Source organism: Mauremys reevesii, linkage group 1 (assembly GCF_016161935.1).
Source record: "Mauremys reevesii isolate NIE-2019 linkage group 1, ASM1616193v1, whole genome shotgun sequence".
NCBI lineage: Eukaryota > Metazoa > Chordata > Testudines > Geoemydidae > Mauremys > Mauremys reevesii.
The window spans coordinates 237612058-237639670 of record NC_052623.1 but is presented as its reverse complement, the minus strand read 5'-3'; the positions used below and the strand labels follow the sequence as shown (position 1 = coordinate 237639670).

Below are 27613 nucleotides of genomic sequence, written 5' to 3'. Positions count from 1 at the left end.
AAGGCAACCTGCCTGCCACCCTCGCGGCGACCGGCAGAGCGCCCCCCGCGGCTTGCCGCCCCAGGCACGCGCTTGGCGTGCTGGTGACTACAGCCGCCCCGATGAGGGGTGATGCAGGATTGGGCCCAGCATCAGCGCCCTCCCCTAGCAGGATCAGGCCCACCAGCATCAGCCCTCCCCTGGCAGGATTGGGCCTAGCAGCATTGGCAGGAGGCGAGGGTGCTCAGTGCCCCCACATCTTACCGGTCCAATGACCCCGGCTGGAGCAGGCTCCCGGCACTAGGACTGCAGCAGCAGGGGAGCAGGGTGGGCTGCATGCCTGAGCTACCTGCAGCTGAGGTAGGAGTACAGCGGGCGAGGAGAGGGAGATACAGGGGGCTAGGGTCATGGAGGGTGCAGGGAGGAGGTGCAGGGGACTAGGACTGCAGGGAAATGGGTGCAGCCAGTGCATGGGGCACAGATGGGTGGGGGGCAGATGGGACTGGTGGCAGTCCCTGGATAGAGGAACTAGATACTGGGGCAAAGTCCATGGATGGAGGGGACGAGTGCTGGGAGGCAGTCCTTGTGGGGGGCGGGTGCTGGGGGCAGTTGCTGGGGGGCAGTCCCTGGGTGAGGGACTGGCTCCTGGAGGGGGCAGTCCCTGGGGGGGCTGTTTTGCTGTGGACAAGGTACCCTGTCTCTGCAGGGCAGGCATGTGTGCCAGCCCAGTGGATGCTGGGGGGACAATCTCAGGGGGGTTAGGTGATGGGGGGCATTCCCTGGCGGGGGGGCAGTCTGAGGAAGGGCTGGGAGACAGTTCCTGGCTGGGGGAATTGGAGGGGCTGGGTTCCTGAGGGGCTGGGTGCCTGGGGGCAGTCTGTGGCTGTGGGGATGGCACACCACAACGGGCAGGGCTCCCCATCTTTGCAGACAGACTCTCTGGGTGCTCAGCCCAGCCACATCACCATGCCACCCTGGCAGTAAATTAATTAATTTTAACAGTTAATGTTTTGACTTATTTTGCTAATTTAAAATGCTCTTAGTAGACATTTGCCAGTGTTGAAATGAAAGGTACTATATCGATTTGAATCACATTGCTATCATATAACAAATACTAAACCTTCTTTTTTGTAGATGTATAGGTAGTATATACATATTGTGTGGACACGGCTCACGGAACACGTAGAGAGCTGCGTATGTGCCCACAGTTGTAAATAGTCCACTGGTCTGGACATTTTACTAAAGGCCCTAAGACGTGGTCTTCGTTGGTTAGCAGTATCACAACATAAAATGTGGCCCCTTTCTCAGCTATTGCTGTACCACCCGCTCACTTTTAGGTAGTTGCTTAGTAATGTAAGAGGTAAATGAGCCAATCAGAATTCTCTCTCACCTCCTTAAGTTTATCACACTTCAGTTATAGTGCTTAAAATGCTTTACATTTCTTTAATCTTATTTTTGACAGTATACTCATGCACCTCGACAGAAAACTCTGATTCAGTTGACATCTCACTCATCTACAACAGATCAGACCTATTGTTGTTTGTATTATAGAGAATTAATCAGAATATAAATCTCATTATCATACATCAAAACCATCCAAAGACCCTAACGATGAATAAAATTTTGAAATAATTTCCCCAAGATGTTCTCACCTCCTCTTATTCAGCAGTTTTCTAAGCATAAAATATACCTTAACCCTGTATAGCTTCTGGGCTTGTAAATGTTTGCCTTTGTGGTTGAGGGTTTTATTTATGAGGTGCCATTTGAGACAAAAGTCATCCTAGGCCCATATTTTACTAGTTCAGTAAATTTTCCAAACTCTAATGATCAAGCTGAATACTTTACTACTTACTTTTGCATATATTTCAGTGATCAAGTTGTATAACATAATAAGATTTCATAATGTGATTGAATGAGTTGCATACCTCATTAATTTAGCTACATACTTTAAAAGTCAAAATTATTGCATATTTGGAAGAGGTGAATAGTTTAATGATCAGCCTCCCCTTGCAACTTGTGCTCCAGCCCAGTTATGAGTGTGGGCCCACAGCGGGATGAAATTGCAAAGGAATAGAATTTTCATTTGAACTCAAATTGAAAACATCAGATTTGATGGGATCTAGAAGCTGATACTATGGATCTGGTTCATATTACTTTTAAACAAAATTCTCCCATCTGGAGAGATTTGGAATTTTACTGATGGTTTTATCTCATCTATCCCACACACAGCACATTCAAGTGCCAGAAAAATATTGATTCACTGAGAAAAAAATGCTGTTCAAACAGAAGCAATTTAAGGTTCAATCTTGTGAAATACTAAGCACCTCCAGCAAGATATGGAGCAACTTAATTTCCTGCTGAAGTAATTGGCTTAGCAGCTTCCAGGAGTTACTCAGCAACTTGAAAGATTCAACACTAACAAAGTTTCTGATGCAGAATTAGTCTTTTTAGGGGCCTGATCCTGTGAGGTGCTGAGCTTTTTCAACATGAGTAAAGGAGAGTGGCACCTTAGAGGCTCAAGATATACCAGAAACAATCCTAGGTATCAAAAATAGTTATCTAATGTTAAAGATTGCTAAAGAACGATTATTGCTGTATACAAATATACTCATAAAACTAATATATTATTGGGTCTGGATTAACAGAGTTGTGAATAAGGTGTTTTAATTCTATACATACATGAACACAAATGTATCAAATCTGAGAACCGGATAGTCTATTATGTTAGTTAGGATATCATTTTGCTAATATGATGAAAATGTAAATATTTAAAAATCTTATTTTTGTAAAGAACTGTAATTAAAACTACTTTTACTATACCCGTACTCAACTAGGCTTTTCCTGCCATTACGGACAGAGTAACAGACACAATACTATAAATGTAAACGCTACATTTACAGACAGTAAAATGTATTAAACTATGGCCACCGTTGCACTTATAATAAACCCTAAATCTAAATATTCCTATTGATAACTGACATATACATATTACAAACATTTTGAAGCTGTTTGCGGGTTCTCCTTCATTTGAAAATTGCAGTCCTTTTCTTCCTCTTAAGAAAGAAACTAATCCTGCTATTCTTTAATGCCTAACTGACTTTTTGATTTGGAATATAAACAGACAGGAAGTAGAAATCTCATTGGTTTTTCAGTTGCTACATTATGACATAATATTTAATTACCATATAGTTCTGTATGAATTTGTTTTGCACAACATTCTATTATTGCCATGGTAATAAAGTAAAAAGGCTTTTTATGTAGTTTTCCATTGGATGACCATTTTTTTTCATTTTATTGTCCCGCAAGCATATATTTTGCAAAGGAAACAGTCGCTGCTTTTTAAGGCATAAGATGCAAGTTATTCTATTTTGTTTAAGGACTACTATATTAACTGATACACATAGTTTTTGATTCTCTTGGCCAAATTTAGAAGTGAACTGCAAGGGGGCATAATTTAGCCTCCCTAAATTAGATTTACTTACAGCCATTTATCATTGTGTAACGGAGTCTATGGTAGGACAGGCAAAGCAACTGGAAGAAGGTGTAGGAATGTGTAAATTAAATAGAATGGAAAAAAACGGTTACTTACCTTTGTAACTGTTGTTCTTCAAGATGTGTTGCTCATATCCATTCCAGTTAGGTGTGCGCGCGCCGCGTGCACGTTCGTCGGAAGATTTTTACCCTAGCAACACTCGGTGGGTCGGCTGAGCGCCCCCTGGAGTGGCGCCATTACGGCCCCAGATATATACCCCAGCCGACCCACCCGACCCTCAGTTCCTTCTTGCCGGCTACTCCGAGAGTGGGGAAGGAGGGTGGGTGTGGAATGGATATGAGCAACACATCTCGAAGAACAACAGTTACAAAGGTAAGTAACCGTTTTTTCTTCTTCGAGTGCTTGCATATCCCATTTTCCAGTTAGGTGATTCCTTACCTTACTAGGGTGGGGAGGGAGAGAGAGAGAGTGTAGTGTAGGACCGCCGCCAAAAAAAAGGCATCATCATTCGAGATTGCTGGACCAGAGCAGTGGGAAGGAAAGGTATGAACCAATGACCAGGCAATCTTATATTCATTGTATTGGTATTGGAGCGTGAGCCAGCGGCGAAGAAGCTGAGCTGGGGCTCTGGTGGTGAGAGAGATGAAGGAACATGAGCTAGGGAACATGAGCTGCCGTGCACGCTGCTGCAGCTGCACGAGATGAGAGATCCTCTGAAATGAAGACTCATCCGGTGGGTTGGCAACTGCAACAGGCAACAGTTGGGGACTTGGGTCTTGTCCGATCTCTATAAAAATATAAGCCATAAAGCCAGCCGAGACGAACATCGCTCTGCTCGTGAGCTGTGTGCATGCGGATGCATGCATGCAAAAAAAAAAAGAAAGATTGTTGTGTGTGGATTGTGTCGATTTCGGGAGAGAAGGACGGCTGATGCGCTGTATGAGCTGCCTTGTCCTTGGTTGAAGAGCAGGTAGGGCAGGTCCACGCGTGAGGAGGAGAGACCCGCCCCCGCCCGATGATATGCCTAGCCGAACAGGTACAGCAACGAGCAGGCTACTCAAAGGTGGAGACAGACATGAGTTGAGGGACAGGGTGAGGGGTCAGGTTGGAGTCGGGTGGCGCGCGTGAAGAGAGGAGACGCTCAAGGCCCTCCCCTCTAGTGGTCAATGGATGAGAAAACTGTGTGTGTGTGTGCCCGCTGGGGGGGGGATATGGCGGATATTAGGTGTAGGTCTTGCTGTTTGAAGGACCAAAGGTAGTCGAGGACAACTGGGACAGGTAGCCAAAGGACAAGCGTTGCGCCGCGCTGAGAGCCACTAAAAGCGCTTCTCCACTTGGCTAGGTAAGTAGTGGAAGGCTTCCTGCTGCTCAAAAGGACAAAGGACATGTTGCAGAGCAGCAGCGCAACTCTGATTCATCTAGCCACGCAGCCACGCAGAGCCAGATGGAGGAGATGGGGGGTGGTGGTGGTGGAGATTGCCGTGATCGATCTTGGGTTATGAGAGGATAAAGCGGCGCAGAGGAATCGGGAGGGCTGGAGAAGGCTATGGCGTGGTGTGGCAGTGCTGTGTGGGGCCACCTGCTGCGCAACAAGATGATGATGCTCTGTCTGTCCGCTTCATCAGAATTCTGTGGACTAGGGGGAACGGGGGAAATGCGTATAGCAGATTACGATTCCATGGCAGGAGGAATGCGTCCGACAGGGACCCCAGTGACAGGCCTTGAAAGGAGCAAAAGTCCTGGCATTTCCGGTTCGCTCGAGAGGCGAACAGGTCTATCCGGGGAAACCCCCACTGTTGGAAAATTGCACGAGCAACGTCCGGTCTCAGCGACCATTCGTGACACAGAAAAGACCTGCTCAGGCGATCTGCTAAGGTGTTCTTCACGCCTGGGAGGAAAAACGCCACTAGATCTATCGAGTGGGCTATGCAGAATTCCCACAGTTGCATCGTCTCCTGACAGAGTGGGGAAGAGCGAGTTCCCCCTTGCTTGTTGATATAATAAATGGCCGTTGTGTTGTCCGTAAAGACTGAGACACAACGGCCGCTGAGTTGGTTCTGGAACACCTGGCACGCGAGGCGCACTGCGCGTAGCTCCCTGACGTTGATGTGAAGCTTCAACTCCTGCGATGACCAGAGGCCCTGCGTATGAAGGTGGCCGAGGTGAGCCCCCCATCCGAGGGCTGAGGTGTCCGTCGTCAGGGAAAGTGAGGGCTGAGGCGGATGGAATGGCACCCCTGCACACACTTGGGATGGGGCCAGCCACCAGTCTAGGGAGCGAAGGGTGCTCGTTGGAATGGTGAGCAGGGTGTCTAGAGGATCCCTGTTCGGGCGATACACGGAGTTGAGCCACATCTGGAGGGGGCGAAGGCGGAGCCTGGCGTGCTTGGTTACGTAGGTACAAGCCGCCATGTGACCCAGGAGGCAGAGGCAAGTACGGGCCGAGGTCATGCGGGAGGTCTGAAGCCCCTGAATGATCTGTGTGAGAGCCTGGAAGCGAAGCTGAGGAAGGTAGGCCCTGGCCAGAGAGGAGTCCAGGGTAGCCCCTATGAAATCTAGCCTCTGGGTGGGCGTGAGTATGGACTTTTCCCCATTGAGCACCAGGCCCAGTCGCGTTAACAAGTCTTTGATCATGGCTACATGCTGCTGCTGCACTTGGGTCTGTGAATCCCCCCTGATGAGAGGTAGGGAAAAACGCAGATGCCGCGCCGACGAAGGTGGGCGGCGACGACGGCCATGCACTTCGTAAATACCCTTGGGGCCGTGGATAGGCCAAAGGGAAGGACCGCAAACTGGAAATGAAGTCGATTGAGAGTAAAACGGAGAAAACGCCTGTGCGGTGAAAAGATGGCGATGTGAAAATAAGCGTCCTTCATATCGAGGGCGGCATACCAGTCTCCAGGATCCAAGGCCGGAATTATGGTTCCCAAGGAGACCATGCAGAACTTCAACTTTATCATATATTTGTTGAGGTCTCGCAGGTCTAGGATGGGCCTGAGGCCCCCTTTGGACTTGGGAATCAAGAAGTAGCGGGAATAGAACCCTCCGCCTCTTTCCATCTCTGGAACCTCCCCTATCGCTCCCATATGGAGGAGCGTCTGCACCTCGTGTAAAAGGAGTTGCTCGTGAGAGGGGTCCCTGAAGAGGGACCGGGAAGGAGGGTGGGAAGAAGGGGGTGAAACGAATTGGAGGTGGTATCCACATTCCACTGTGCGGAGGACCCAGGCATCGGAGGTCAGCCGCGACCACACCGGGAGGAAGTAGGAAAGGTGGTCGGAAAAAGGAGGGAAAGGATCCTGAGTAGGAACTGGTAGGCCGTCCCCGGGCGCATCTTCAAAATGACGACTTCGGCCCCGCCGGTGGCTTAGAAGGAGCGCGGCCCTGGGACGGTTGGGGTCCAGGCTGCCACCTACGTCCCCCTCGACCGCGTCACCGACCAGAGTCTTGCCTGTATCTGGGCATAAAGTAAGCCAGTTGGGGCTGAACGGATGTCGCTGGGTCACCGGGGTGTGCATCCCCAGGGTGCGCATAATGACCCTGTTATCCTTCAGGCTTTGGAGCCTGGGGTCCGTTTTCTTGGAGAACAACCCCTTGTCGTCGAAGGGCAGGTCCTGGATTGTATATTGCAATTCAGGAGGGAGATTTGAGCTTTGCAGCCAGGAGATGCGGCGCATGGTGATGCCGGAGGCCAGAGTTCGGGCTCCTGAATCGGCCGCATCCAAGGAGACTTGCAATGATGTACGAGCCACCTTTTTACCTTCCTCCAGGTAGGCCGCGAATTCCTGGCGCGAGTCTTGAGGTAGCAGTTCCTTGAATTTCTCCTCCACCGAGCAGGTGTCGTGGCAGTAACGGCTCAATAAGGCCTGCTGGTTGGCCACTCGCAGTTGTAAGGTGCCCGCAGAGTAGACTTTGCGGCCGAGCAAGTCCATTTGTCTTGCGTCTCTAGACTTAGGGGCCGGGGCTTGCTGCCCGTGACGCTCTCTGTCGTTGACCGATTGGACAACTAGCGACGAGGGGGGAGGGTGGACGTACAGGTACTCATACCCCCTAGAGGGGACCATATATTTGCGTTCCACCCCTTTGGCTGTGGGAGGCAGGTGATTTCCAAAGGTTGTCCGCATTAGCTTGAATGGTCTTGATGAATGGCAGAGCCACCCTAGTGGGAGCGTCTGCCGATAAAATGGTGACAACCGGGTCCTCCACCTCTGGCACTTCCTCTGCTTGGAGGTCCATATGCAATGCCACCCTCCGGAGGAGGTCCTGATGGGCCCTCAAATCTATCGGGGGGGGCCCTGATGAGGAGGACCCCGCTACTGCTTCATCCGGGGAGGAGGAAGAAGAGACCCCCGGGACGATCGTGTCCTGCCCAGCCTCTGGGTCCTGGGACGGCTCCTGGTCAAGAGGCTCCAGCGAAGGCTGGAGGGGTGGCGGCGGTACCTCCGTCTCAGCCGGGGGGCGGCTTACTGTAGCCTCCGGGACATGCGACTCTGATGGAACTGCGTGGGTGGAAGGCAGTGGAGCGTCTTGGGCCTGATGGTAAGCCCAAGGAGTCCAAAAACCCCATTGACGAGGGTCTTGGTCCATGTATCGGGCCTCCTGGAAGACTCCCGAGGACACCTGAGGGTCATGCTCGCCCACATAATAGCTGTCGGCCTGTGAAGATACCGACACATGCCTAGAGGGCCACGGAGGAGCGGAGAAGCCTTGCGCTGAGGTGCCGACTGATCTCGTTCCCCTGCGTTCTGGTGACCGGTGCCGGGAGGCAGCGCAGCAGCGAGAGCGAGATCGGGACCTACGACTGGCCCGGTGCCGGGAGGTCGACTGTGATCTCCACTCGCGGTGTCGAGAATGGCTCCGAGAGGCATGGCGTCCGTAGCGGTACTGGGATCTGGATCGGTGCCGCGAGTGCCGAGATGGGGAGCGAGAGAACGATCGGTGCAGCGAGTCTGACCGGCGTCGCGTGGCAGAGCGGTGCTGGGACTGCGAGCGGCGTTGAGATCGACGCCGGGAAGATCTTCGGCGGGACCGGGAGCGTCCGTGTGACCGGGAGCGGGAGCGGTGCCGGTCCGACTCGGTGCCAGGAGGTGGTTTGAGCAAGAACAGCTTGCCAATAGAATGGAGCGCCCACACCAGCGGTGCCGGGGGTGGAGGCGCTGCCAAGTCTGTCAAGGCAATAAGGTCCTTTGCCACTGCGAAGGCCTCTGGAGTTGACGGCATCGGGAGCTCTACCACGGCGGGTGCCGGGGAGGACACAGGTTCCGGACTTGACGGTCTCTGATGGACCGGAGTCGACGGTACCGGCCGAATGGCTGGTGCCAGAGTAATCTGCGCCACAGCAGGTTTCGGTGCCGGGCGGTCTGATCGGGGCACACTCTGTGGTGTCGAAGCGGGCGGGGCCGAGGCGGCCGCAGCCTTCGCTTTTTTCGCCTTCGGCGAGAGGGAGCGTCTCATGGCTGATTTTGGTGCCGACGTCGCTCGCGGTTTGTGCAGAGAAGAGTGGCCCGGTGCCGAGGAGGTGCTTCGAGAGTCCGATGGTGCCGAAGCTGGAGGGGTTAAGGCTGCCTCCATGAGGAGCTGTTTGAGCCTGATGTCTCGCTCCCTCTTGGTGCGTGGCTTGAAAGCCTTGCAAATGGGGCACTTAGTAGATAAGTGCGACTCTCCCAGGCACTTTAAACAGGAGTTATGTGGATCTCCTATTGGCATAGGCCTGTGGCAGGCCGAGCACGGTTTGAAACCCAGGGAGCCCGGCATGCGCTCCGGTCCCGGGCGCGGGAGGGGGCTAATCCCCGAACCCGCTAACTAATATAACACTAAAAACTACTAATAACTAATAAAAAAACAAGAACTGATAAGAAGATAACTAACTATGTACAATTTCACAAGAGAACTACTATGAGGAAGCTTGGGAAAGTGGAGGTCAGCTAAGCCGCACTCCACTGTTCCAACGACTGACACGGGCGGTAAGAAGGAACTGAGGGTCGGGTGGGTCAGCTGGGGTATATATCCGGTGCCGTAATGGCGCCACTCCAGGGGGTGCTCAGCGGACCAACTGAGTGTTGCTAGGGTAAAAATCTTCCAACGAACGTGCACGCAGCGCGCGCACACCTAACTGGAATGGATATGAGCAAGCACTCGAAGAAGAACTTCTGTATACTGTCTTTACCTGCTCTTAATTCCTACATTTGGGTGAGGTTCCAAATAGTTAAGTGGGTGTGAGTGTAAGGGTACGTCCAGACTACCCACTGGATTGGTGGGTAGCGATCGATCTATCGGGGATCGATAGATCGCATCTCGTCTAGACGCAATATATCAATCCCTGAACGCGTGCTTCCGTCGACTCCAGAACTTCACCAGGGCGAGCAGCAGTAGCGGAGTTGACGGGGAGAGCCGCGGCCATTGATCCCACGCCGTGAGGACGGAGGTAAGTTGAAATAAGATGCATCGACTTTAGCTATGCTATTCCCATAGCTGAAGTTGAATATCTTACATTGAACCCCCCCACCCCCTGAGTGTAGACCAGGCCTTAATCTGAGGTCCTCATCCTACGTCTGTGTAGAGTCCCATCAACTTCAGTGAGTCTATGTGAGTGTAAGTGTCAGATAACATGACTGGGCCACAATTAAATGTAAGTGAATCTTAAGTAAGTCTAGAGTGAGGCTAAGTTTGTGCAACATACTCGTTGAGGGTGTCAGAAGAAGTTGTAAATTTCACCAATTGAAATTTCCTCTATACTTACTCAAACTCACCTCTGAATCTGGCCCTCTGTGGTGTATACATTCCACTCCCATTTTAATACATTTGTTCAGAGTAAAACATTGGATTCATCACGGGAAAAATGAATGAATTAAATAAGCCTGTTCAAGACCCCAAATCAGTCACCCTTCTGTAATTCCCCATCCTTACTAGTTACTCTATTCTAGCAAAGCCTTCTGTTCCCATGGAGTAACTGGCAGAATCAATGCCATAATTTGTTAATTCTAATGAATGTTCTTTGTTATATGAGAGACCGTACTCACTTCTACTTACTCATTGCTTACTCAACAGAAATTCCCAACATCCCTTTGACTGCAAGAGATATTCGACGGGAGAAGTTGCACCTGACCATTTATTTAGAATTAGCAAGCTTATTGAATTCATTCATTTCAAGGCACTTGAGTTCATTTTTAAAAGAAACAGCTGACAGCTTGGTAGCTAGACTTACCTCTAAGAGATTAATATTTTTCAGGAAAAATTTCCAGTCTACTGTATAATTTTCATAAATCCTTAGCTTCTTGAGTAGGTGCCTGAATTGCTTGTCCGATAGTTTAAAGCAGAAATGGTCAAGTACCTGGCGGAATTCCAGTGCTTTAACCGCTCCAGTGCCTTCTTTATCAAACAGAGAAAATGCCTGAAAAAGCAAAAAGGAATGTTACCTTAAAAAACACTGAATATTTCAGAAGAGATTTCTCTTTAGCATGGCCATTACTGGATGGCTACATTGTATAGATAAAGGCATATGTGATATGTATTCCTCTTTTATCTGCAGGTATTTTAGATGTGAAGAAATGAAAGAAGATTACAACCATTTTACTGAAGCCCCACTGGAAATGAAAAGTTTATCATCTTGAAATCCAACAAGTTTAAAAATCAATCAAATTTATCCTATATTTTTGTGTATTAAATACATAATTTTTTCTCCAATCAATAGAATCTTCCAAAAAATAAGCATTCAGTGAGAACAGATAGACATTGTATATTTGATTGCTTGAATACCCAAATATACAGCCCAGGTACAGGTTAACATGAATTCCTATCAGCCAAACAAGAATAGATACAAACAAAAATGTTTGAGACATCCACCCCCTGTAGAGTGCCCCCACAGAGAAAATTTGAGCTGGCTGTGCATACTAGTTTGTTTCCTTTCTCTCAGCAGATGGAAACTTTGACTGGCTAAGCTAATGTTGCTTTTTTCCATCACCACTCCCTCCCCCCCCCCCCGCCCCTCAAGCACTCTGTGGGAAGGATCTCCATTCTCAGTATCTCTTGGAGATGCAGAGGTCAACTTGTGAGCAAATAACCTCTCATCTTGGTTCCCACATTCTTGCTCTTCCAGATATTAGGTTGCCATCTGTCCAGGTTTTCCTAGGTTCAATCCTTTTTTGAAGGTAACTGTCCTGGGAAATATGGAAGGGTGCTCAGTAAACACTGTCATCTGTCCAGTTTTATAGGCACAGGATCTTCTCGGATGTTCCAGTTTTTTGTACTGCAGAGGTGGCAACTCTATGAGTTCCCAAAGACTCTTTCCACAGGAAATGTATTAGACTGAATCCTGCTTCAGGAGCGGACACTGAAGAGAGTGCAACTGGTGCAGTGAGAGTGGATACTGGAGTGTAGGGGCGCCACTGTGTGGGGGAGGGTATGCCCACTGTGACTCCACCCAACTAACAACCACTTCCCCAACTTTATCTTTGCCCCCTTGTTTTATTTTACAATAGAAATATGCAGTTGAATATATAAACATTGATTTTACATATGTAAATGTTTTGTACAAATTTGAAAGGAATATAGTCCTAGTCAACGTTCTATAGGTTCACAATTTACACGTACCTAATTCATTTGGTGGGGACTCTACGATCCTGTTTTCCTCTTTTACTCACCAACCTCTATCCTCACATGGCCATATGCTGCAGTGACTTGTCATTGCCGCGTCATGTAACCACCACAGGTTGATGCTACAAAGATGCTATCGAAAGTGCTTTCTCTGATGGGGGCTGACCATGCTACTTTTATAGTTAGTTATTCCCACTCTTGCTGGCCTGGGATTGAGGAACCCCACTTAGCAGCAGAAATGCTTCTAGAGAGTTGGGCTAGCCCCCAGTCAGGCATAAAGAAATGAAATGAAATGTTATGTCCACATCTAACCTACCTTGTATAACAAATCATAAGAAGATGTAACTATTTCTTTTATCTTAATTAGGGTCTTTTCTAAGCTGAGCATTGCAAAGCTTGCAGGTGGTGCAGCATGCTTTTGTCTCTGCTGGTATTTAGATGCTCTGCCATCATCAATCGCTCTCAGGAAATCAAAATAAGAGAGCTTGCTGTCATGAATACTGATTCCTAAGCTAAGAGAAAAAGCAGAATAGTATATCAACATTTTGTAAAAAAGTATATCGCTGCTACTAATTAATTATTATTATTATTTGTATTGTGGTAGTGCCTAGGAGACCCAGGTCTGGGTCAGGACGCCATCGCAGTAGGCGCTGTATGAAGACAGAACAAAAAGATAGTCCTTACCCCGATTTTGCACTTTACATAGTGCCTTTCATTCCAGGATCTAAAAGTGCTGTTAAAGTATAACTTAAATCTCACAGTATCCCATGAAGTTTTGCTATCCCAGTATTACAGATAAGGAAACTGAGGCAAAGAGAGATTACGGGGCTGACTTTTAAAAGTGCTGAGTCCCTGCAGTTCCTATGGGCTTCTGTGGAAGTTATGGCTGCTCAGCATCTCTGAAAATCAAGCCCTAAGGTATGTCTACACTGCCAGTGGGAGGGAGCCTCCCAGCCTAGGTACACAGATTTGTGCTAGCTCAGCTCAAGCTAGGGCGCTAAACATAGCACTGTGGGCGCTGAGACTCTAGCAAAGTCTTGGGATAGCCACCCAAGCTCGAACATAGGGGGTCAGGTGGGCTTGAGAGCCTGAACCACTGCCCGAGCCGCAAAGTCCACACTGCTGATTTTAATATGCTAGCTTGCTGCCAGCTGCTGGGTGGACATATCCTTAGTGACTTCCCCAAAATCACAGTGTGCCAGCTGCAGATGGAACCCAGAGTTCTGACTCCTGGTCTCCTGGTATAAACACTGGATAAACTGCCTTCTATTCATCACATGGTAGGAAACTAGATCAATTTCCATGCAAAGCTTTTCTTGAGTTTATAACTGAAGGGTTTGACTGTCACTGGGCCCATGGTGGCAGGCTATCAGGGAACAATTGTACAGCTCCTGATCCTGCACGAGCCTGGCTCTGGTATCCATGAGAGCAACATAATGGCTCTCTAACCTAAGCCATTGGCATAAGGTTTCTGGGGTGTGTGGAGAACTGGGTGTAACGAAGTTCCCCTTCACTATGCCTCTGATACATGCCGTTCCTCCCTTGGCACAACCACTGAGTTGAAGGGTGATATGTCTGGCCCAGCAGATTTCATCTCCAACCAGTGAAGAGTTCCCCTCCACAAGGGGAATTTGCTGCTAAGATTTCATGGTCAGGTTGAACTGGAGAGTCTGGCCTGAAGTCTCTCAAATCTCCTCTCAGACCTTTTAAATATCTGCTTGCCAACTGTAATATCTGGTAGATCACAGAGACTATGGAGTTTTGTACTTCATCATATAAGAAATTCAGTGAGCTGCATATCTAAATATAGATAGCTCCAGGTATAAACAGTGAATACATTTTTGCGTCAAATATCAGCATGGGGAAAGAGGAGTTCTAACATGATTTTGAGGGTTTTTTGCAGAGGACTTTGTTACAAAACCAAATTAATTTTTACTCAAGGATGTTTCAGCACATAAGATGAGAATTAAGTCATGATTTACATATGGAGAGAAACTGCAAAAATAAGGGTTGTTTAGTACAGAAAGGAGAAGAGTCAGAGGGGGGGCAGATTGGAATTATTTATTTATTTATTTATTTCGCTGTCCCATCAGACAAGAACTTTCAATTAAATTATATCAAGTAGATTTGAAACAATCAGAGAAAAGACTTCAGACTTGTGTGGTCAACCTGTGGAATTCATTACCACAGTAAACCAGAGCATCAAAGGGCAGATTCTGCTCTCAGCTACCCCAGTGAAAATTCAGTGTAGTCAGCTTATGGAATTTATTACCATCAAAACTCAGAGAGATTCTGCTCACTTAACCTGGTGCAATCCTTTGGCTCCATTGGAATTGAAGATTTACACTGGGGTAATTGGGATCAGGATCTGGCTCAGAGACTGTACATGGAGTTTTAATAGGCCTAGATAATTTTATGATGAGTAATCACATTTGTAGACACTGTCTGCATGCTTTGATAGAGGTAAGCAAATCTCATACCACAGGGGCCAGGGAGGACTTTTTCTGTCCTGCATTCAGCACTGCACACTTGGCTAGGGATATAATGGCTAAAGTATGCTCTGAAGCATCAAGAACTTGCCAGTGCCAGAGTGGATTGCCCTATGGTCTGACCCAGCATGGTGAATCTTATATTCTGTATGTGAAAATGAATTACTGTAATGTACTTTTGTCATCTTTTTTCACAGTAAATCACTGAGGACCACTGCCTATGCCACCAATCACCAGAATATCCTCTTACTAGAATGTCTAATTAATGAGGACAGCCAGTTAAACAAAAAGGAAGCTTTATAAAAAGAGGCTGGAACAGAAATTAACCATAGACCCAATATCCGTTACTAAGAAAAATACATTCAAGAGCCCTGATTTTGTGTCTTGCAGCTGCACAGCACTCCCACATATTACCAATGTCAAGCTGGCTCCAATATTGGAGACGCTGTGGAAAAGGAAATAATCAACACCATTTCAGCAGAGAAATAAATTGCCAAGTTGGTATTAAAATTTTAGTAATAAAACCAAATGCAAATGCTAATCTACTCTGTATTATTTAGAAAAGTCTGTTTTGGATCAAGAAAGGAATAATCTGCACAAAATTACAATGAATGGAGGTGTTTATCATCAAGAGGTCTTTGAAGAAGAAACAAGCAGAAGATTCTTATTAGGGTTTCCATTCATAAAAAGTTGATCACTCAACAAAAGGTGAACTGAGAAAAGCTTTTGTAATTTCTTTTTAAAGAGTCTGGTCTAACAGTGTTATGAGAACATAATGCAGTGCCACATAGGGATGTCACCTCTGTGGCTTGTGAAGTGCAGAAAGCTATGGATATTTTCTACTAGATTAGGTTCTTTGTGTTCTATAGACCTTATAAAAGAGATTATATTTCTTGATATTACTTGATGATATTAAGACACAATACAGAATGTATGCCTTTGCATAGCAGTAGCATTTGAAAATGAATACTTTTTAACCTGATATGATTCAATTTCTGGTTTTGCAGCATTTCCCCCCACACACACACACACACACTCCTTTTTGTTTAATTAAATAAAACTACTAATTTAATTACAAATTTTAAAATACACTAAAAAACCTGACCTATTTTCAGATCTGCTTAATTTCCTCAAATAATCAGCTTGATTTCAAAAGCTTTTAAGTTGTTACAACACTAATGTTATGAGGAAGACAGAGTAAATGAATCTGTTTTTAATTTTATCTAAAAATCAATTACCACCCTCAGAACCAACCCTGATCGAGCGTAGCGCTTCAGCACATGGGTACCTTTAAGTATGTATGTAATTGCATGGGCTTTAATAAGACTACTTATTTTCCTAAAGTAAAGCGCATACTTAAGTCCTTTATTGGCTTGGGACAAAAGAGAGACCTATGATATAATCATAAAAACCTGTTTAGAAGACTGTTGAACTGTTCATCATCAAGATAATAGTTGAATTCTTGCAGCATCCTGCGTAGGTCATCTACTGTTATATAGCCATCTTTATTTTTATCCAGTTTATAAAAGGCCTTGTTGAAGTCTTGGAAGTAGTCCCTAAATTTATCCCTGAAAGAGAGCAGATGTTTGTTTTAGTTCTCCTGTTAAATATTAGAAAAAGATAAATACAAATATACAAAAATAAAAGGCAGAGTAAGAATCTCAGTTTACTTGCATTTGTTAACTTGGTATCATTTGTCCAAAGAGTGATACAAAAATTATTAGGATGTCTAATTTTCAAAAACCACTTTTAAATTTGTTCAAGCAATTTCAGGGCTAAACCCACCCAGATATATGTGTACAAATGACATTTGGATTTGTAAATCAATTAGTGAGATGGTTTAACGACCTGCTTTCGACCATTCAAAATTAAAGATACAAAATTTAGATCCCTCTTTGAAAACCTGGCCCCAAAGAAGCTATACGATGTTTAATATAGCTGTTATGACAACTGACTTCCAGCAAATTACCCTCTGCAATATTGGGCTGATAAAACTTTAACAAGAACAGAAAGTCTTGCTGCTTAATTGGAATTATTATATCAGACCAAGAACTATACTATTTTAGGGACAGATCCAAAACTGACTGAAGTCAATGGAAAAACTCCCAGTGATTTCAATGGGCTGCTATCACGTATTTAAAACATCATCTGATTCTTCACAGATTAATCAATTCAGACCCAAGACTCTTTTCTCCCAACCCCCATTTATTTTGTTATTTTCATCCCACAGAAGTTGGGGATCTTTTGAATACCTTTTGGAGCCCAGGCATCACCCCTCGCTTTCCCCTTTACTCTTATAACACCAACCTGTCCATACTTTACTGCTGCCTCCACAACCTATCACTGAAACTCAACTGGCTGGAGGAGTCACTAAAGATTAATGCAAGGTTTAAAATGAATGAGAATTATGGCCAGATGTAGATTATGAAACACCGATCAGGCATGTAGTGTCAGAATGTGACGGGCTCTTACACAGGTGCATGGATGGAGAGCACAAAGGGTCTTTCCCCCCTTGCTTGACACATGTTAAGGGCCAGCCACAACTGCAGGCTGGATGGAGGAGGTGGGGGCATGGTCTACTTCTCCATACTGGCCTTCAAAGCAAGGTAGATGCATCAGGGAATCCTCTAGGCTGCTGTCATCTGCTAATACGACCTGCACACCCTCAAGGGTGCTCAGTGAGGAATCCCTCCCCATGAGATAGTGTGGTTCCACACTGCCCACAATGAAAGGCTGTGCTTTAAAGGCACCAAGAGGCCCTCAATCTATCACAACAGCACCATTATTTTGGAATCCTTTCCATGGGTATAAGCAACAAAGAATCCTGTGGCACCTTATAGACTAACAGACGTTTTGCAGCATGAGCTTTCGTGGGTGAATACCCACTTCTTCGGATTCTCTTGCATCCGAAGAAGTGGGTATTCACCCACGAAAGCTCATGCTGCAAAACGTCTGTTAGTCTATAAGGTGCCACAGGATTCTTTGTTGCTTTTACAGATCCAGACTAACACGGCTACCCCTCTGATACTTTACATGGGTATGTTACATTCCGACCCATGCTGCTAAATGATAGCTCTTCATCACCACTATTATCTTCCACTTAAACCTTCAAAATGAAAGTAAAGGAAGATGTAAAATCAAAACAGCTTTTGAGATTCATATTTTTAGAAAATTGAGGCATTCATCATTTCTTGGACTGAGTAATGGTTTCCAAGCAGTAATTATTCCACTTGCAGCAGTAAATATGTGCACTGAGTAAATGAGGATTTAAACTATGGATACAGCTATGCTGCCAAAAAATAATCCTGTCTTGCAAATGTTTTGTATTTCTCTTGAAGTGCTGGAGAGCTGCTGCTCAATGTCTGTTTCTAATTTGGGGTATTTGTTCCTGTGAGTTAAAACAAAACCAAAAAAATTATATATCCAGCATTATATTTTGAATGTTAAGATGCTCGGAGTCCTTGTCAGTTTTACTGTGTCTAATCACAGGGCACTAAAACTGCTACAAAGAATTTAGGGTGAAATTCACAACACTTTCAGAAAGCCTGAGTAAATGGGCTGTGTAAACTAGCCCGAGCCAGGCTTGGACAGATGGAAGGAATGCATTTCCCAACCCTCAGGGAGTGAGGGAAGGGCCAGGACCATTGTATACCATCTGTGTTGGATTTTGTAGCCACTGGAACCACTAAATCCTGTAGCCATTGTATCTGGCCTCCCTCCATCTTCAAATGCCTTTATGCTGACCAACATGGTGGAATGGGCATGGTATCCAGCTCTGCTGCCCATGACCCTCTCATGAAGGGGAACATTGGTGGTTCTGCTGGAACACTGCCTTCCATTGTGTCTACACACACAATGCACTTCATTTTTAAAGCAATGACTCCAACGTGTGGCTCAAGAGACACTTACAGCCTTCCTATGTAAAACTTGAGGCGTCGAGGGGTCTGGGTTCAACTCCTCTTGCACTGCTTGCTTTCAGACAGAGAAAACTGAATATGAAGGACCAGTGGGTATGCAGAGCAAACAGACTGGAATTGCTACCGGAGGATAACTCCTGGCAGTCAGGAAGTAGGCAAAGAAAGCGACAGAGAATAAGGACATGGTCAATGAAATTAACAGGTGTGAAACTAAAGGCTGATAAAAGGAAACACTTTTTCACACTGCTTGTGATTGAACTGTGGAACTCATTGCACACAGGGAGTCACTGAGGCCAAGAACATAACAAGATTCAAAAAGGGACTGGACATTTATATGGGCAAAAAGAATATCCAGAAGGGATATTAAACCTCATGCTTCAGGTCTTAGGCCAATCTCTAGCTATTAGAGATTGGGATAAAATCTAATGAGGGAGGGGCCGCTAACATCTTCCTCTGAAGCATCTAGAACCAGATCCACAAAGATATTTAGCTGCCAAAACTCCAGATTTAGTTTTAGGCACCACTGCAACCCCCCAAATTGGTGTTTGGCTGCTGCCTGACCCTATGGACAGCTAAACTCGCTCAGCACTTAAAAGTTGGCAGTAAAGGTTCCCCAGGGGCCTACGTTTCTGCCTCTGGGCGTGCATACTGCTGCCTCATGCTAGGCATCTGGATGCCTATCTCCTGCCCAAGCTTCACAGCAATCCATGAATTGGAGGAAAATAGATGAGATAACCAGAGGAGCACCTGTGGGCCCAAATGCACTGGTGTGCTCAGAGGCTGCCCGCCAGATCAGATCCCATTCAAAATCTGGCTAGAGGATGAAGTGATCCCCACCTTGCAACTTTGATCTTGGTGGTTAGAGCATTCATGCAGGATGTGGGAGACCCAGGTTCAATCCCCCTTCTGCCTAAAACAGAGAAAGGACTTAAACAGGGGTTCGCAGCACTAATCACAAGGCTATGGAATATAGCCCTCAGTCTCTCCTGTTGAAGTTGTACCACTGTGTATGAATAATTAAAGAGCCACTGGAGCAAGGAGACTGGACTATAAGTCTCCCACCACTTAGGAGGGTGCCTTAATTACAAAGCTATAGAGACATCTCTCATGACCCAGCAACTCTATGTATTTATCCAAGGTGGAACAGCTTTAGCAGGAGATTGAGGGAGCCCCACACCAGAATATCCCATTGCTCAGTGGTTAGAGCACTCTCCTGAAAGGTGGCAGGCATATCCCTGTTCACAGCCTTTCTCCCCACCTGGGAGAGGTGGGTCTCTCACAGCCCAGCTGAGTGCTCTAACCTACTGGGCTAAAAGTTATAAGGTGGGCACACACCCACCCCCCCAGCCATTGTGTGCTTCTCACATGTCTTAGGCGCCTAAGTCATCTGTCTCCTGGCTGTGGATCACTAGCAAAGACAGTTGCCTCTCAGCAGCCTGGTCTAAAGCCCCAGTCTCCCTCAGAGGGGTGAGGTTTATGACACACCACTCTTATTAGCATCTCCCACTGGCTAACTGCCTAGCATGCTGGCTTTTGTGGTTCGCATTCTTAGGCACCTACATCTCCCCATTAATTGTATGGGGAACCTGGGCACCTAACTGAGGCTTTCTGGATCACAGTGTTGTTCTGGTGATTTTCTAGATGCCTAGAAGTTAGGCATTAAAATGCTCTGCATCACAATGCCTAAGTCCCTTTGTGGATTTGGGCCCTAGTTCTGGCCCAGGCAGGATACTCGACTAGATGGATCTTGGGAGTCCATCTAGTATGGCAATTTCTATGAGAGGAGGACTAAACAATCACAGTGCAATGGCCTAATGTGTTTTCTAACACGAATAGTATTTTTGTGATAATATCACAAAATGAGATGATTCAGAACAATGCAAATCTTGCAGTGCGTGTCCAAATATCACACCCCAATTACTTTGTGGCCCTCTATGACTTCAATCACTGTCTTGGACCCACACTGCAGAGTTCCTACTTGCAGCACAGGTCTCTTCACCATTAGTAGCATTTTTTATTATTTGTATTGTAATAGCATCTAGAAACCAAGGTCCCCTTGTGTGTGGCAAACATACAACAAAGAGACAGACCCTGACCAAAAGAGCTTGCAAGAGACAAGAGACTACAGCTGGACATGACAGAAGAACTCCAGGTAATAGTCAGACAGTCACGGGCAGTGTAATAAGCAGCAATTGCAGCACAGCACCTGCCAAACCACCTCTGGGGCATATTATGTAGTCTTTCCACGTGTGGAACTTTCCCTGATGCCAATGGGAGTTCCATTACCTCAGAGATTCACAATGCAGGTAAGAGGTCTGCAATGCAGATCAGAGAGGAAGGTTTTGCCCTTAATTTTTAAATTCCTGCTTGGGCCACAGTAAAATATATTAAAAAGGGGCAGGAACCAATAGCTTAGCTAGCATTTTTCTCCTTTTATTCTGTTATGTTGTTGTTCACCTTCTGAGCAAAGAATGATTTCTCCCCCTTTGTCTGGAAGACAATGTGGCTCGTCTTGGTTTACTTTATTGTGAGTACATCCCCTTCATTGATGATGTGAGCAGGAGGTATTACTATTAATAATAATACTTCATTAGCAGAGATGAAAGTAATTTACAGGACTTACCGGTACTGCTGGAGTCCTGAGGGGGCATGACCTCATCTGGAAAAGGCGTGGCCTCAAGCAGAAGAGGCGGGGCCTCTCAAGATTTAAAGGTCCTGGGGCACCGGCTGTGGCTGGGAGCCCCAGGGCCTTTAAATCAACCCGGGGCTCCCAGCTGTAGAGGTGGCTGGGAGCCCCCGGGGCTCACGGGCAAATTAAAGGGCCTGGTGCTCCAGCCGCTGCAGAGCTCCGGGCCCTTTAAATCCCCACCACAGCTCCGGCTGGGATTTAAAGGGCTCGGAGCTCCCCGCCGCTGCGGGGAGCCCAGAGCCCTTTTAATCCTGGCCCCAGTCCTGCGGCCGGAGCTGTGGGCAGGATTTAAAGGGCTCAGAGCTCCCCGCCGCTGCAGGGAGCCCAGAGCCATTTTAATCTCGGCCGCGGAAGCCGGTGCCGTCTGGCACAACGTACTGGCTCTTGCCGGTATGCCGGACCGGACTGGACCGGACCAGCTTACTTTCACCTCTGGTTAGCACCCACAAAATGCTAGATGCTTTCCTAACCTAAATAAAGCAAGACCTCTGCGTGCGCACACACACGCGCACATGCAAAATAACCAATGGCTGGAGGGGAGGGGAAATGGGAAAAACAAATAAGTAAGGAGGAAAAGTGGTGATTGACCATAACCTGAAAATACATAGCTTTAATGACAATGTAAGAGAGCTGCTCTAATTTTTACTGGGACAGGCCTAGTCCCAGCCACCTCTAGGATCAGAGAACTGCAAAGGAGGCTTGGCTTAAAGCTACCTTTGCTCTTCTCCCTCAATCTCTGTCAATAGTAGCTCTGACACAGCCCAGGATTGGGGCCATAAATTCTACAAAATGAATGATATACTGCCAGGGAGAATATTGTAGAATTGCCTCAAACAACTGAATGAGTCAAACTTATCCCCACTGAAATCAATGGAGTTACCTGGGTATAAATTTGGCCCAGTATCTAGTAGGATTTAAACACATATATGTATGCTTAGCATTACGTTTTGCCACAGTAACAATAAACACAGCATGAAAGTTATTCACTTAACTGATAAATAACTTACTTGATCTGCTTTTTAATCTCACTGACATGTAGGGCTTTAGTTTGCTGTTTCTGCTGCTCTTCCATCTCCAAATGTTTCTTTTGCTGATTACTGTAATGCTCCATTAAACTTGCATAATTGTCTTCCACAATATGTCTGCTTAGTCCAGTGTCAGCTGGTGCAAACTCTAACCCCAATTTCTGTAGAAATTCTTGGTGAGTAAGGTAGCCTTTTGCAACTGTATCATACCTTTTAAAAGAAATATTATTTTAGAATGAAATATTCATATATTCATCACTGCAAGGCATTACCATTAATTTTTCAAAATGCCTAAGTCACTTAGCTGCTAAAGTCTCACTGATTTTCAGTCCTTTTAGATGCCATGCCAAAAGTGTGTAAGAGTGACTTTCAATGGGACTTGGGGTACATCTACACTCTACAAAAAACCTCCCACAACAGTGAGTCTCAGAGCCTGGGTCAACTGCCTCAGGCTCACGCCTCAAGACTAAAAATGGCAGTGTAGACAATCCCACCCAGGCTAGAGCCTGGGCTGTAAAATCCAGAAAGTGGGGTGTGCCTCAGAGCCCAGGCTCCAGCCCAAGAGGTGAGAATGTTTATATTGCTATTTTTAGCCCTGTAGCGGGAGCCCCATGAGTGCAAGTGAGTTGATCCAGGCTCTGAGACTTGCTGCCGCAGGACTTTTTTTTCCAGTGTAAACATATCCTTAGGCACCTTTGAAAATTCTACTCTAAGGACCAAGTTGACTGAAATATTCTTTACCTCGTGGTACCTTATTTTTAGATGCCTGACTTGAGATACAGATAGGCTGACTTTCAAGAGGTGCTGACCACTGATTTCAGTAGGAGTTGTGACACTTCTAAAAATCAGGCCCTAAATATCAAGTTGAGCACTCAAAATAGAGGTACTCAAAATCAGAGGCCAGTCTTAAAAATCTGGGCCTAACTGTATTAAAACTGTTTATGCCTTTTTGGATAGAGACCTTGCCGTAGGTGTATTCCGTGCAACCCCTTCCTTCTCCAGTGCACCCATGCAGGGAAAGGCCTAATTTAGGCTTAGTTGTTATTCCAATTCCTTTATTCTACATACAGTCACAGAAGGTAAATAAAAGATTTTATGTCCTATAAATGCGTGATGGTTGGGAATGAAGTTGTGCCGCAGATGACTGAATGGAAGGGACATATTGTAGTGTAGCATGACATCCATAAGGAATAAGAATAGAAAGTAAAATGTAATGAAGTAGAAAATAGTTCAGAGATGAATCAGTGCTAGGAAATAAACCATATAGTTAATGCAGTTTGAAACCAAGACACTATACACCTGAGCCTTATACCATAGAGAGTCTGTGTTTTTAAAGACTTATAATGAAGGTGGATTTTATACAATGTCACATGCATCTGACATTCTTCTCCTGTTTCAGACACAATTTATAGTACTACTACTTTCAGCTGACATAGGGCTAGTGTTTTTTCCCCTTCACAACAAATTACTTGTCTATAAAAACGTATCATGGTATTACTCACAATTTTTACACAGCATGAAACAATCTTACTTTTCTTTGTTATGTGTTTGCTACATATCATATTTCTTTCCAGTGAATCATTTTTATTTAAGCTGAAAATTTTGTGAGTGAATTTAGTCTCATGAAAAGAGGCAGCTGATAGCATTGACTTCAGACAGACCTACAGTATAGACAAGCTTCCTTCAAAAGCTCTGCCAAAGCACTTCCAGGCTGATCTGGAACACTCCTGCTCTTCCAGTCCTAAGCCTCTCTGCAACTGACTGCCAACTAGGGAGAACTGGCGGGAATCTGTGTATATAAATAAGGTCCTAGCAGAAAACCAAATTTACTTCACTTGCAATACAAGTGATCATCAGAGTTGAAAGGGTAGCTCAAATTAAAGGGGACAGGCAATTCCATTAAACCCAATAGAAGTTAGACTCACTGACTTTGTTGAGAACTGATTAGGCATTTACCTTATTGTGATAGTGATCTTACTGTGATAAAAAGCCGTATTTTGGAACACAGTATCATGGTGAGCTGATATCAACATAATAAAATAAGTCTCCCTTAGAAAGTAAACAATTGTAATTCACTGTCCTCAATAAGATTCCTGTGTCAAGTTAAATAGATACGTTGTTGCTGAAGAACTAATATTTAGAGCCACCTTACCTTGCCCAAAGCTTTTCAAATTCTTTTGGGGTGATTGGAATGGCAAATCTGAACAAGACAGCTCTCAAATCCTCTGGCTGCACAATGCCATTGCCTTCGCTATCAAACTCACGGAAAGTCTAGAATTTAAGAAACTTTTAATAACAAGAGCCACAACAGGCTTTATAAAATACTTGGTCTCTTTATATGCATCAGGAATAATAGGAATTAGGGAAGAATGAAAAACCATGCGAAGATTAATTCCATTTTTAACGAGTTTCTGGGCCTGATTATCAGCCTTCATTGTGTGCATGGATCTCTTGGTGAAGTAACACATATGTGTGCTGGCTATGTGTTTTGCATATGAAACTTGTATCACCTGTGTATGCTGGGATTTGAGCATTAAAAGTGTGCATACAGATGTGGGTATGCACGAACCTTGATGCATAGAGGTGGAAGGTACAGACTGAAAATCCACACTGAGGTGTCCAATTCTGCAGATGCTGGCTCCAGCTTGTTGTGCCATAAACTAATATGAAGTATTCTTTAGTTGCAACTGTACATGCTCATCTTGCAAATTTTAAGAAGCAGCAGTATGGACTCATTTACTGAAATTTTATAAGAATGTAATGAAATAACAAAGTTTACTCTCCCCGGTAGTCCCTTCCTCAATACACAACTACCTGCCCTCCACTATCCTCAGCGTATACAATAATTGGTTCAGATACATGACATTTTAATTATTTAGTTTTTATTAAGATTGTTTATATGTTTCTCTTTATATAATTATTGGTATTTTGGCACAGACTAATTGCCTTAATGAGGACTGTATTGCGAGTGCAATTTTCTGTGTGTACGTACAGTGCCTAGCACAATGGATCCCGTAATCCATGACGGGGCCTCTCGATACTATTACAATACATATATTTAGTAATAGATAATAAGAAATCACAATAGTAATATAAAGAAAATTTTAGAAAAATTCTAATAGAAACTACTAAATAATTAAATTTTTAAAAATCAAAAACTCCAGCAGTTTAGTTTAATACATATAATAGGTTTGTATCATTAATGAGCTACTTTACAAATGCCGTTTTGAATATTTGTATAATCTGAAAATCAACACTGCATAATGTTCTAAAATCCATCCGTGCAGCTTATTTATTTAATGAAAATGTTTTTCTTACCCTTGCTAGGTCATGCCATCTGGTCTGTGCTTTGATAACAAGATAGTAATGAGCCTGATCACAAGCTAGTTCTGCATCCGTTATTGTCTGTTTTGGTCTCAGAAAGAAAAATAAAATAATAACTAACTGTGTTTTACATTTAATGGAATCTTTAATCTCTCACAAGTTTATGGAGGTTTTTTTGTTTTTTGTTTTAGTTTCTAAGAAACCCTTAAAGACTGTTATTTCACATCTGTGTAAACTTAATTCTTTAAATACTGCCTTATTTCCCCAGCTGCAAGTTAGGGAAGACATCTTAAATTTTTGTAATTCCCTGTTTATTTTCAGATCAATGTTGTTCAACTTGCCTGCAGACTTAATAGCAAACATGGATCATTTATCCAGCTCGAAGGAAATGTTAACTATCTTAGAAACAAAAACAATTTAGTAACATATCACAAGACCTGGAGTGACTCCAATAAAGGTATTCCTGATTTACTTCAGTAATTAGATCAGAACCTGGCCCACTGAATCTACAAAGTTGGTAGCTTTAGAGAGAGAGACTTATATAACGTTCTAGTCCACATCACTGGTAACTGGATTTCCGTTATGCAAAACTACTGACCAATCAAATGATATAAAGAGTTAACTGGAAAGTTTCAACGTATTTTCACCTCGTCTCCAAAGACGCTGTGTCAACAGTTAGACTTTTTATTACTGGCATTTTAAAATAGTAATATCATATGATACATGATGATACTCAGTTGCTGGAGGAAAGTGGTATCGCTCTCCATTGCTAATCAATAATTGTTGCTACTCTGTTGAAAACGAGAGCATCTTTTAGCTACACTCAACATATTCCAGTGCTGACATGAAATGAAAGGGAAACATTAATTTGTCATGAGTTCTACTGTTACTAGAATCCCAGTAATGATCCCTAGAATCCCTCTTCAATTGGTGTCCTTGATTTTCCCAGTTGTACAATTAAGAAAAAAAGTGGCAAATAAATATTAGTAATGTCATAACCATCAGTAACTCTATAGCAGACAAATTAAAACTGGGAAATAAGCCTATGTGTATATCATCTCTTTGAAATCCACAGCAGATCTGACTTGCTGATCAGAAGATTTTTTGGTTCTGCTCTGTCTTGTCATTACTTTTATTAATTTATCTCTGTTTGTGTAGTTAAACTGAGGATGGATTCTTTTCACACTGAATACTTAGAAGGAATCTTAAGTGCCTGATAGTTATTTATTTTAAACATAAAGCCAAATTTTTAAAATGCCAAATCTTTGAGACACACAGTATTACTTTTCAGAGGGGAAAAGAAAAAGCCATCTTCCTGATGCTGCTGTAGCTCCCCTATTGTCCTTGCACTCTGTTGCACAACAGCTTGTTTACTTAGCTAAAGTGTCATAACTGATCTATTCCATTTACAATGCTTTGGCAGCATAAAAAGGCTGGCACACCACGGCATTCTCCAAGTGGACTTCTACTATCCATCCCCTCAAGCAGTTCCTGGTATACAGGCAGAGGTGTGATCAGCATTCAAACTATGATGGTTGCCCGGAGGCCAAATAGTGAGCCATTTCAGGTACTGTTAAGTTGGGGCAGCCCCTAGGCTGCTCTAATATATACTGAGGAATCATACTGGCCCTTGGAACAGCACAGAATTTGGGGAGCAAAAAGGAGTTTTTGGCCCCTTCTGGGCTGTCTCTCCTATTCTGGGATGCACACAAGATGCAGCTCAGAATCTGGCCTCTGATTTCTAGGGTAACTGGACTCTAAGGCTCAGTTCAGCAAGAAATTTATGTATGTTCTTAACTTTAAGCATGTCAGTAGTCCCATGGACAATTCATGTTAAGGACATGCTTAGGTTCCTTGCTGAATTGGGTCCTAAATCACTGAGAACTTTATAGAACTTAACCAACCCCAGATGTCAGGAACATATTAATATACTGATTTTTTTCAATACTATTTAATAGGAGCTTGCATACTACATTTTCTCAAATAGTAATAATTATCAATGGTTTCCTGTCAAACAAGGAAGATATAACTAGTGGGGTTCTGCAAGGGTCTATCCTGGATCTAGTACTATTAAAAATTTTCATTAATGACTTGGACAGTTCATTTATA

General features: G+C 44.7%; 1 protein-coding gene and 1 long non-coding RNA gene across 12 annotated transcripts in view; one reads left to right on the top strand and one right to left on the bottom strand.

Annotated features, from left to right (window-relative positions):
* EFCAB6 (EF-hand calcium binding domain 6) overlaps positions 1-27613 on the bottom strand; it is a 171592-nt gene that overhangs the window by 28877 nt on the left and 115102 nt on the right. For all 11 annotated transcript variants that reach the window (XM_039512058.1, XM_039512059.1, XM_039512061.1 and 8 more), the window contains 6 exons: positions 25499-25595; positions 24333-24451; positions 22163-22390; positions 15962-16117; positions 12377-12572; positions 10673-10858 (listed from right to left, as the gene is read on the bottom strand). In XM_039512058.1, coding sequence (XP_039367992.1) covers positions 10673-10858; positions 12377-12572; positions 15962-16117; positions 22163-22390; positions 24333-24451; positions 25499-25595 — 982 coding nt within the window. The remainder of the gene's footprint in view (positions 1-10672; positions 10859-12376; positions 12573-15961; positions 16118-22162; positions 22391-24332; positions 24452-25498; positions 25596-27613) is intronic.
* On the top strand, positions 9640-15149 carry LOC120389882. The gene is made up of 3 exons (XR_005590996.1): positions 9640-9892; positions 10997-11240; positions 14747-15149. It is a non-coding gene; the product is annotated as an uncharacterized LOC120389882 (long non-coding RNA).